This window comes from Cherax quadricarinatus, chromosome 31 (genome assembly GCF_038502225.1).
Source record: "Cherax quadricarinatus isolate ZL_2023a chromosome 31, ASM3850222v1, whole genome shotgun sequence".
NCBI classification, from domain to species: Eukaryota; Metazoa; Arthropoda; class Malacostraca; order Decapoda; family Parastacidae; genus Cherax; species Cherax quadricarinatus.
Genome location: NC_091322.1, coordinates 28,297,285 through 28,310,212, shown reverse-complemented (window position 1 = coordinate 28,310,212; position 12,928 = coordinate 28,297,285). Strand labels below are relative to the sequence as shown.

Genomic DNA, 12,928 nt, shown 5'->3' with positions numbered 1-12,928 from the left:
CAAGTGCAACTAATGTGACATTTTATTGTGGCAACGTTTCGCTCTCCAGGAGCTTTATCAAGCCATTACAAACAATACATGGACACAGAGGGTATATAAAGGCTCTGTGTCCATGTATTGTTTGTAATGGCTTGATAAAGCTCCTGGAGAGCGAAACGTTGCCACAATAAAATGTCATATTAGTTGCACTTGTGTCCTTTTACTTTACATATTGTCGGTAATTCTACCAACTTTATTACAAGTTTATACTGCTTGGATATGTAACATATAAGAAACAGAAATTCAGAGGGAACATGGCCACAGCATATGAGAAACAAAAGCTCAGAGGGAACATGGTCACAACATAACAAGAAACAGAAATTCAGAGGGAACATGGTCACAACATAACAAGAAACAGAAATTCAGAGGGAACATGGTCATAGCATATAAGAAACAAAAGCTCAGAGGGAACATGGTCACAACATGACAAGAAACAGAAGTTCAGAGGGAACATGGTCACAACATAACAAGAAACAAAAGCTGAGAGGGAACATGATCACAACATATGTATAAGACACTAGGCTAGGAGCTGGATGAGGGCATAAGTGGAAGCTGAATGTGAGCATTATCTAGAGAGTTACTATATATGAAGGAACGTCTTCAGCATGAGGTTTGTGAGCAAATAGGGTACACTGAGAGGGAGAAGCTAGTAGAGATAATATATGTCAATTCAAGAGTAAATATACAGCAAGGCTAAAGATGTTGAAGATGCAACACATTAATTTTTTTGATAGATCATCAAAGACTTAGAGGGGAAAAGGCAATGTATGATTCCTGTAAATACAGTTAGGTGAGCACTACACACATTTGACTGAAGAGGAAAACTAATCATTGTTTTTTCCAAAAGTTTGTGTGTGCAGTAATTTTTCTCTTGCGTATACAACATAGTGTGCAAAAAAATGCCATATGACTCGTGAACAGTACTGGTTAGTTGTCTCAGTTTATAAATGCTGTTTGAAAAAATCAGTGTGAGAGTATTTTAATTTATTTAGAAAAAGCATATTTTTTTATATAGAGTATTGTGTTGTACAGTATAACCCAATATTTTTTAAAGTATTGAGTTTTAAGATGTACAGTAATTTTTTTTTTTTTTAATTTACACTGAGAAAACATGTTTTTGTTATGCATATACATAATATGCACTTTAATAAAGGAAATTTTAGAAAATATTATTTGTCTTTTTTTGACTTTGACTTGGACATTCGTTACACAGTGATACAGTATATATGTATAGGGAGGTTTCAGAGAATATGCAGTGGTTAACTTTGGTGCATTGTATAGATGTTTCAGAGAGTATGACATGGTTAACTCTCTGGTACAGTATATAGTGGTTAATTGTCTGGTGTTGACTACTAACATTTCAAGTACCCAATATAAAATTATCAATATCACTGCTTGAACAATTCATAGCTAATCCAAAAATTGGAGATAAAACTAGATGACATTTCAGTCCATGCAGGACCATGTGCTTCCGGACAAAAGCCTAACTTTATAATGGTACAGGATGGACTAAAAAATTGTCTTAGTTTCATCCCCAGTTTGTGTGTTGTACAGCTTCTGTACAAAAATATGTTAATAAAGGAATTGCCATAAGGTTGAGCTGGGGAGTGTATACAAAGTAAATATTTACTTTTGATGTAGACTTAAAGGTGTGAAGAGAGGAGTTTACACTCAGAAACTTTACTTACAGTGGATTCAGAGTTGGAATTGTCTTTCACTAGCTTTTATGAGGCACACGTCTTAACAAGTTTTTCTTCTTAATTTACTGAGGTAATTTTTGTTTTTTTAGTTGGGCTAGATATTCAAATAATTAAAATAATATTTTTTTATAATTATTTTTCTTGTATCATTAACACAAAACTACAACAGCACATTATCATAAGTTTTTCTTTCTTTCAACACACCAGCCGTATCCCACCAAGGCAGGGTGGCCCAAAAAGAAAAACGAAAGTTTCTCTTTTTAAATTTAGAAATTTATACAGGAGAAGGGGTTACTAGCCCCTTGCTCCTGGCATTTTGGTTGCCTCTTACGATACGCATGGCTTACGGAGGAAGAATTCTGTTCCACTTCCCCATGAAATCTTATATTAAATATTCCTATTACAGTACAAACATACACATGATTGTTAGTGAAAACTACTTTTTTCTTTAATTCTCTATTCATTGCATAAAGTTCTGTTTTGTAATTTATAATTATCATTTTGAGGCATGTAACGTACACATGTATGCTTTCTGGGAGACATACAGAGTAACTTTGTTTTTTCTTTAATTTTGATTACATTTTTATCCCAAAGTGGGTTGGTTATATTGGACTTTGACATACATTGATCTGATTACACAAAGAGAAAAAAGTCAAATCTTATGTAGAATACACACACTAGCTAGGAAGTGATATCATAGCATTTGTGGAGGAAGTCTCTGACAAGAGGAGTGACAGAGTTAAAGTTTAGCAAGAAAAACATAGGAAGAGATACATGCCTTTAAGTTTCAGATGTTGATTGTAAGTAATGAGTACACATGCTACTGAGCACATCATCTTGCAACACTGGCACAGGTGTAAAACTGCCTCCCTTTATTAATCTAGGCATGTTTCAGATGCATATATCCAATTTAAAGTTACCAGGAGAACCTTGTGAGGAAAACTTTGAATATGGGGCATGATGTGCCAAAATATATTCCCTCACTATGTGTGCGGTAGTGCCTACCATTCAACTGTAGTGATGAACTGGGGCAGAGATATGTAGTTGGTAGAGGGCAGCAGCCAGGATGTACTTAGCTGCTACGGCCACAGAGTCATTGCCTGGGATGTTGATATGTCTTGAATCAAGTCAAAAGTTGTAAAAGGTAGCATTGGATTCACAATGGAGGGGATTATATTAATTAAAGATAAGATTTGTTTGGATTTTTAACCCGGAATGTTAGCCACCCAGGATAACACAATAAAGTCAATACATCATCGAGAACTGTCTGTCTCATTACTTGTCTTGTAGGTGAAACCAGGGGATCCATGTACTTAAATGACCCTTCCAAGAGGGTGGTTCTGACCCAACAAATTGAAGTTAACCTTCCCTTCCCTGGATCAAACTTGATTACCTCCTATTCTCCAGGCACTGTATTATCCCAGCAGGTTTAGTGCTTCCCCATAATAATATGTATACTGAGATTAAGCTGGTAGTAGAAATGCCCAAACTGAACGTCTTTTTTTTTTTTTTTAATTCTTAGTAAAACTGGAAACCATGGTAAGAATCCTTATACTGCAATTAAGGTTGCAATCCAGGCTTATTTTATGTGCAAGTTGGTGGAGGGTTGTTTGTTTTGAGGGAGTGGAATGTTGGTGGAGGGTTGTTTGTTTTGAGGGAGTGGAATGTTGGTGGAGGGTTGTGTTTGTATGAGGGAGTGGAATGTTGGTGGAAGGGTTGTGTTTGTACAAGGGAGTGTAATGTTGGTGGAGGGTTGTGTTTGTATGAGGGGGTGGAATGTTGGTGGAGGGTTGTGTTTGTATGAGGGAGTGGAATGTAAGTGGAGGGGTTGTGTTTGTATGAGGGAGTGGAATGCTGGTGGAGGGTTGTGTTTGTATGAGGGAGTGGAATGCTGGTGGAGGGTTGTGTTTGTATGGGGGAGTGGAATGCTGGTGGAGGGTTGTGTTTGTATGAGGGAGTGGAATGCTGGTGGAGGGTTGTGTTTGTATGAGGGAGTGGAATGCTGGTGGAGGGTTGTGTTTGTATGAGGGAGTGGAATGCTGGTGGAGGGTTGTGTTTGTATGAGGGAGTGGAATGCTGGTGGAGGGTTGTGTTTGTATGAGGGAGTGGAATGCTGGTGGAGGGTTGTGGTAGTAAGAAAGTGTATACAGATCTGAGAGTGTCTCATTGCTCCAAAGAAATAAATAACAAACATAAAATTAATGCACATTTTATGAATGTTACTTTATTTAGAATAATATGTTTTTCATTACATTTTCTTCAATATATCACATTGATAAGATTCCATCATTTTGCATAAATGTAATGTAACTTCTTCAAAGTTTATCCAACAAGAAAAATACTGTAGACCTCTAGTAGCATAATTGGCTTTCTCAATTTTGTGAGCTGGAAAAACAGCCCCTCTCATACTAGACGGCTGCACTGACCCAAGTTCTGGTGTCTTTTCAGAGCGTGGGCAGGCGGTCGTCTGGCAGTGGGGGGGGCGAGAACATGAGGAGAAGTGTCCTTGGGGGAGCTGTCAGCGGCGGAGGTAGTGAGCTGGATTTAGGGCCAGGGAGTCACAGCAGCAGGGAGTCAGTAGCAGGCATAGGAAGTGACTCTGGGGGTGCAAGACGCAAGTGGAAGTTTGGCTGTATGTACTGCACTAAATCATTTCCTACTCGATGGGGACTTGATCGACACACACGAACTCACACTGGGGAGAAGCCCTATACTTGCCACATATGTCACAGGAACTTCAATGAACAATCCAACTATCAGAGGCATTTTAGAAGACATTTCTTAGATAAATGATAATAGAAATGCATTAATATATAATGTAGGATAGTAAAAGCTATTTTGCAGAAAGAGTATTAACTTGAAATTATCTTTGTGTATATACAAGTTATGGTATGTACCTTATTTTCATACCTACATAGGAACTAAAGATGACAACCTTTCTGAATATCTTAGTTTGTGTGTTGTTATAAAATCAGGGATTGGAATAAAGTTGTATAAAGTATGTATGTTATTATTGATGATTATTTGTTCCTGATGTTAAATATTTATCTTGGATTATATTGCGAGGCATTTCAAGATACAGCACCAGTTTCTTTATATTCTTTACCTTGTATATTTCATTATTTTAAAATTGCAGGTTTATCCTTTGTACATTATGATTACTAAAATGAAGCATAATGGAGTTTAGCTGGATATAATGATACTGTATGTTCATCGTAATCTCTCACTTTTTTATCTCCATGCTCTGAATTCTCTGCATAATAGTCACACCAAGCATTGTCCTCAAACATGGCATCTTTACTTCCTCCAGCCTTCTCCTCATTACACTGTTTAAAACCCATGCATCACATCCATATAAGTGTTAGAACCACTATACTCTAGTACATTACAGCTTTCGACTCTTTGAATAAAGCTCTGTCTCCACAGATGCCTGAAGGCACCACCCACCTTTTGTCTCTCATCTGTTGTAAGGTTCATCTTGTCTTTTCTGACAAGTTCATGCCCAGATATCTTGATTTATTTACTTCTTTCATATTTCCTTCTATCTGATATCCAATCTTTCATTGCCCAGACTTTTTGTTACTCTCATCACCTTGCTCTTTTCTATATTCACTTTTTGTGTCCATATTTTGCGTACCCTCCCAAACTTATCCAGCAACCTTTGCAGCTTCTCTTCAGAATCTTCCATATACGTATACATACATACATACATACATACATACGTACATATGTACATTGTTTCCGACCAGATATTTTCTTTGGTAATTCACAGCTTGATTCTTATTTTTTTTTCAGGTTTCATCACTTAGAACTTAATTTTTGTTTTATTAAAACACTGTCCTTATACAGTAGTACCTTGACTTACGAGTTTAATTCATTCCGATGTTACAATATTTATTACTGTATTCTATTCTTCCCACCAAGTCATTATTTTCTCTCTCATTTCCTTATTTGTATTGATCACTTTTTTTTTCCTTCAACATTCCTTATTACCCTGCTCAATTTTTTTTTAATTTTGTCTATATTTTCTGAATTATTTGAACTTATTTACCTCATATGAGGTGTCACTTTGAAATTTTTATGGTTTTTAAGGTAGCAGAATATTTGATTCCTTGTAGTTTTTTACCTTACTGTTTACCCTTCTTAGATTTTTAGTATTTTGTAATTTGCATTGTTAAAATTTTAAATTGAAAAAGCACACACTTTTATTTTTGGGTCACCCTGCCTCGGCGGGAGATAGCTGACTGGATTGGGGGGGGGGGGACTTTTGAATTTGTATTTTGAAAATGCATGATTTCCTAATCACAGCCATTGCTGTAAAAGCTAACCTAAAATTTCAGTATGTTTTTAAAGATAATTATTTTTTAAATAGAATAAATCAAATATAAATACGTATTTTATTAAGCTTCCATACTATACTGCACACTAAAGTTGTAGACCACCAGGTGTATTGAGCTGTGGACTACCAGGTGTATTGAGCTGTGGACCACCAGGTGTATTAAGCTGTAGACCACCAGGTGTATTGAGCTGTAGACCAGGTGTATTGACCTGTAGACCACCAGGTGTATTGACCTGTAGACCACCAGGTGTATTGACCTGTAGACCACCAGGTGTATTGACCTGTAGACCACCAGGTGTATTGAGCTGTAGAGCACCATCTGTATTGAGCTGTAGAGCACCATCTGTATTGAGCTGTAGAGCGCCATCTGTATTGAGCTCATGATTTACACTTACCTCTATGTGCAGATTGTATGTTTAGTTTTAGGCAACAATGAGAATATACATTATTTTTGTTACATGCTGTTTATATGCACACACACATGGAGTGTTTTTTCACATCCTGCTGTAGATGCACGTTTCACACACATTTGTTATCTTGGAATGCCTCGTAACTTGCATTATTTTATTGTTAGCCAGAAATTAATAAACCTTTATGTTAATGAATATAGTATTGTTTATATTATTTTTAAAGTTTATAGTATACTTATGGTCTGCAGTGAGAATAGGTTGATGAGTAACTTCTTATATACATTATATTGTTTCCCAAATTTATACATTACTTACCTAATTTGTAGGACCCAGTCATCCAAAATATTCATGAATACTATTTTTATTGTTCTTTGTTATATTAATATTATTGACATATACATACAAAATAAATGGAAAACTACAGTTATATATCTGTTTGAATTACAAGTAAGAGTGGGTTGATAAAAGTTTTTATTTTTTCACCAGTTAAATCTATTGTTCTCATGCACACACACATATGTACATTGTTTTTTTTTTTTTCAACAAGTCGGCCATCTCCCACCTAGGCAGGGTGACCCGAAAAGAAAGAAAATCCCCAAAACGAAAATACTTTCATCATCATTCAACTCTTTCACCTCACTCATATATAATCACTGTTATGTTATATACATGCATATACATGCATATATCTCTCTCTCCAGATAAAACCTCAAAATTATTCCATATAGATATACAGTGGAACCTCGGTTTTCATGATTAATTCTTTCCAAAAAGTGTGACGAAAACTGAATTGTATGAAACTGAAGCAATATTTCCCATAAGAAATAATGTAAATCCATAACTAACAAAAAAAAAAAAAGGCACAATACCGTGACTGGAACGATACACAAATAACCCGCACATAGAAGAGAGGAGCTTACGATGACGTTTCGGTCCAACTTGGACCATTTACATTTGTGTGACTTTGTAAATGGTCCAAGTCAGACCGAAACGTCGTTGTAAGCTCCTCTCTTCTATGTGCGGGTTATTTGTGTGTGTAATGTAAATCTAATTAATCCGTTCCAGACACCCAAAAATATTAACAAAAAATACATTTTTTAGAGAATAACTATAGTTTTATATACAGAAAACAATGAGAGATAAATATAAATGACTAATGAAATGGATAAATGAACATTTAACATCACTTTTACCTTTATTGAAGACTCTTGTTGGCGTATGGAAGACGGCAAGGAGGGGAGAGGGAGGAGAGGTTATTGTTTGGAATGAGAGTCCCCTTCCATAAGGACTTTAGGTATCAAGGCCCTATCTGGGGTTACTTCCCTTCTTTGTCTTTTACTGGCATTAGGACCAGCTTGAGTCACAAAAAATCTGTCCAGAGAGGTCTGTTTCTGGCGTCTCTTGAAGATTTGCCTAAAATGGGACAAGGCATTGTCATTGAACATGTTGCAGACATGGCTTGCAAAAGCTTTGTTAGGGTGATATTTCTCCACAAAACTTTGCAACGCACTCCACTTTGCACACATGTCCTTAATCACTGAACAAAAAATCTGTCCAGAGAGGTCTGTTTCTGGCGTCTCTTGAAGATTTGCCTAAAATGGGACAAGGCATTGTCATTGAACATGTTGCAGACATGGCTTGCAAAAGCTTTGTTAGGGTGATATTTCTCCACAAAACTTTGCAACGCACTCCACTTTGCACACATGTCCTTAATCACTGAAAAAGGCACATTCTCCCCTCTCTCTTCCTCCTCCTCTGAAGCAATTTTCTCAGCTGCGATCTGTTGCTGTTCCAGTTGAAGGTGTTGCAGCCCTTCAGTAGTTAGCTCTTCCCTGAGGTCATCCAACAACTTTTCCATATCCTGGCCACTCACATCCAACTCCATGGACTTCTCCAAAGACACAATAGATTCCACAACAGGCATAGGATCATCAGGGTTAGCCTCAGCCCATCAACTGCCTTGTCTTTTCGCAAATTATCGACTCCAAAACACTGTCTCCTGTGTGGGGTGATGCTCACTCAATGATAAACAAAGGCAGTCTGAGTCACTCGGCGCTTGAGTGGCCAAGTGATGTGGGCGGGCAGGTGGATGCGTTTGGTACGGACCATTATCAACTCTACGAGAACCGAAGTGATGTACAAAAATTGGGACAAAATTTTGATGGAAAAAGTTGTCGAAAACTGAATCCTACGAAAACTGGGGTATACGAAAACTGAGGTTCCACTGTAATGGGAAAATTATATATAAAAAAAAATGCAACAAAACAGATCCTACTAAAGAACAAAAATGCACAATACTGTGACTGGAACAGTACACAAATAACCTGCACATAGGAGAAACAAACTCATGACAACATTTCTCTCCGTTTTCTGTGTTATCGCGTGACAAGTTAATGGTCCATATCGGATCGAAACTTTGTCATATGTTTTTCCTGTGTGTGGGTTATTTGTGGATGGATCCCAGTGTTAGGATGACAACATCTGTACAATCACTGTCGTCTTAAGGAAAGGTGGGAGAAGTGGGAGAGGTAGGGTGCCTTGAAGCTGGTGGACCCACCCTTTAAGGAACCAAAGCTATCCTTCTCTTCCTCAGATCAAACCTTATCAATTGCTATCCCCCAGGCACTGTGTGACTCCTACTGGTTATCACTGTAAAATGGTAAATATCTGGAATGGACTGTCAGAGGAGCTAATGTATGCTACAACCACATATACAGTGGGTGCTTCATATATACAGTGAGTGTTTCACATATACAGTGGGTTTTTCACATATACAGTGGGTGTTTCACATATACAGTGGGTGTTTCACATAGATGCTTCACATGTCCAGTGGATACTTCACATATACAGTGGGTGTTTCACAAATACAGTGGGTGTTTTACATATACATACAGTGGATGCTTCACATATACATACAGTGGATGCTTCACATACACATGGGTGCTTCACATATACAGTGGGTGTTTTACATATACAGTGGATTCTTCACATATACATACAGTGGATGCTTCACATATACATACAGTGGATGCTTCACATATACATACAGTGGATGCTTCACATATACATACAGTGGATGCTTCACATATACATACAGTGGATGCTTCACATATACATACAGTGGATTCTTCACATATACATACAGTGGATGCTTCACATATACATACAGTGGATGCTTCACATATACATACAGTGGATGCTTCACATATACATACAGTGGATGCTTCACATATACAGTTGGTTTATTATTCCAGCTACTGTATAGAACAGAGGCTTCAATGGATACAGCTGTGTCTAAGTAGGCCTGTTATGGGTCAGTTTTTTTTTATTTGTTTGATGGAAAATTTTTAGTATTTTTTATGTACAGTAAAACATTGTTATACATATTTGATCCGAAAAAGAAATTAGGAAAAATAAATTGGAAAAATTTTCCCAGGAATTTTTAATAAAAAATCCACATTACATGACATATATAAAAAAATAAAATTCACGTAGTTCAGTATATTCTGAAAAAAGTGCACGCATGTGTGTGTGTACTCACCTAGTTGTGGTTGCAGGGGTTGAGTCATAGCTCTGGGCCCAGGCTCTTCACTGATCGCTACTGAGTCACACTTCCTGCTCCATAAGCTGTGTACTCACCTAATTGTGGTTGCAGGGGTCATGTATGTGTGTGAGTGTGTATGTGTGTCTGTGTGCATGCAAGCGTGCATGTGAGAGAGTAATTGGGGTGGGGGGATCTAAATGCTAACTCATGGCCAGTTGGCTCTAATAAGATTCTTCCACTGAGAAATATTTCTATACACCATAAGAAGGTTACCTTGGACCCCGCTGTGGTCACAGTGAGGCCTGTGATAACTTTCCTATGGCATATAGAAATACAGTAGAACCCTCATAACCACTGATTCAGTATCTATGTTTTACTGCAGTCCAAAAGTGCCTCTTAATTTTGTATAATAATGGCCCCAGAGCATAAAAGTAGAAAAGCTGGCAGGTCTTCAAAGCCTAAGAGAAGCCATGAAGTGCTTCCCATAAGTAAAAAATGTGATAATTCTCCACTTACTGTGCATAATTTATCAATTAAACTTTATAATAGGTGGTATGTATAGGACTTATACAGTTTACTACTATCCACTGTTTCGGTATCAATGGCAGGTCCTTAGAATGTATCCCCTGCAGATACGGGGGTCCTATTGTATATCTAATTGGATGAATGTTATTAGAGCCAACTGGCCCATTGCTTCGCACACTGGCCTGTGAGTTTTAGGAGTCATCTGCCATGGGTTCGAGCCCCAGCAGTTCCCTGATTTGATTGAACTGATACCTGCTTTATGGGGTCTGTTTTATTAGACGAGATATATAACTTTTTTGTACGTATATACTGTATTTATTGTGCTAGCCATTTCCCCCTGAGGTAGGATGACCCAGTAAAAGGGAACACAGTCATCATCATTTACTCAATCATTGACTTACCAGAAGTGTGCTGACAATCACAGTTCAGATGAAACCTATGAGGGTGAATGTGTTGTAATTTATAGGGTCATCAGTAAACTTCTGTCAAGATAGATTGAATGAATGATGGTGAATATGTATCTTCCTTTATTGGGTCACTTTACGTTGGTGGGAGATGGCTGATTGTTTAATACAACTCCCAGAATCTCTCCCTCATCGACATTCCAGCTGCTTATTATAATGTACTCCTTACATCTTACCTTTGGCCTGAACTGTGCAATTCTTGTCTTTAAACATATATATTCCCCCTCATTTTTTTCTATTGTAGTTCATTTAATATTACTGCTGTGCCTCAGTAACTCTCATTATTTAAAGATATACCCAACAAAACTCCTCCCATTTCAAAATCTCTTACACATCTTTTAACATATTGCTTGAGTTTAGCAATACCAGATTCCTTCCTGTCTTGTGTTCGCTTTCTTCAGCTGTCAAAACAGTTTGGTGAGAAACATGTTGAATAAAGATGTAACATCTTGGGTCTGAATATTGCTGTCTACAGTGGGACAGCAGTGGCCTAATTCACATTGTAGCACATTTTCTTATTTTGGCAATTGTAACACCAGTGTACCCACCATTTGTATATGAAGCTGTAATGCCTTAGCCTGTTACTATAGCATACTCTTTGTACTGTCACTTTAGCTGAACTCCATATATTGACACTATAGCATACTCTGTATATTGACAGCTAAAGAGGTGAAGCACAGCTAAAATAAATTAAGATTTGCATGTTGCACCCTAATACCATACACATGAAAGCCACACAATACCATACACATGAAAGCCACACAATACCATACACATGAAAGCCACACAATACCATACACATGAAAGCCACACAATACCATACACATGAAAGCCACACAATACCATACACATGAAAGCCACACAGTACCATACAGTGCATGAAAGCCACACACACACATATGCACACCCTAATACAGTATCCACAATCACTACACACATACACATACACTTGTCAGAGAGCATGAAACACTTCAGGTGGAAAAGACCAAATGGACAAAGAGAACATTTTGTTTCTTAGTAATTTCAAATGAAAGATCCATCATCAGTTTCCATGTAAAGACAGAAGTTGTGGAGTGAGGATATGAACCAAGACAGATGCAATTCTATGCCACTCCCCCACCAATAATAAAAGTATATTGAAAGGTAATTTGCACATAAGTTTACCAAAAAAAAAAGTGCAGTGGAACCTCGGTGTTTGAACTTAATTGGTTTATAGGTGGTGGACCAACTGTGAAAAGTTCGATGTTCAAAACAGTATTTCCTTGTATTTTCACTACTACTTTTTTTCAAGGCCATGGTCATTGATTTTTAGTAATATTATAATTAGTACTGGACTAATATTTACCACAAAACCACAGTAAAAAATATAGAAAGAGAGCACGGACACCAAATGCACTGTGTGGGAGCATGACGCCAACTGAATTGTAGACAGCCCGGCATGTTCAGACTCCAGAAAAATGCTCAAAGACTGGGTCAATTTTTTCTGAACAAAATTGATCAGACTGGTTTATTTGAGATCCAGTTTGTTTGAACACTGAGGTTCCAATGTACACACAAGTTTGTATTAAAAAAAATTTGACCTTTAGCATTATAACGGGCACTGTATGACACTTCCTTGAAGGGGGTGCCTTGATGGTGGTGAAGTATTCTTGATCCAAGAAATTTGAAAAGACCTTACATCTGTTGATCTTGGTGACACTACAGTGTGATTGATTAATTTTCTGTGAAATACTAGCCCCATATGGAACACAAGCAAAGAACTACCAGTGGGTGAAGGAGTACCCCCAGGTACCCTCCAGTTCTTGCCATGGGTAACTTAGAACAAACACTATAATACTGTACCTGACCAATCAATTTGAAGATGAAGCTGGGACAGTTGTCTATATACCAAGAAGTGCACATCCTTC

At 37.5% G+C, this 12,928-nt stretch overlaps 1 protein-coding gene across 8 annotated transcripts in view; it reads left to right on the top strand.

Annotated features, from left to right (window-relative positions):
* LOC128696515 (protein bric-a-brac 1) overlaps positions 1–12,928 on the top strand; it is a 134,539-nt gene that overhangs the window by 36,206 nt on the left and 85,405 nt on the right. The window contains exon 8 of one of the 8 annotated variants that reach the window (XM_053787848.2): positions 4,188–4,633. The exons of the other annotated variants lie outside the window; for them this stretch is intronic. Within the exon in view, the coding sequence (XP_053643823.1) occupies positions 4,188–4,532 (345 nt within the window). The 3' untranslated portion in view covers positions 4,533–4,633. Of the gene's footprint in view, positions 1–4,187; positions 4,634–12,928 lie in introns of those variants that run through there. 8 annotated transcript variants of the gene reach the window in all.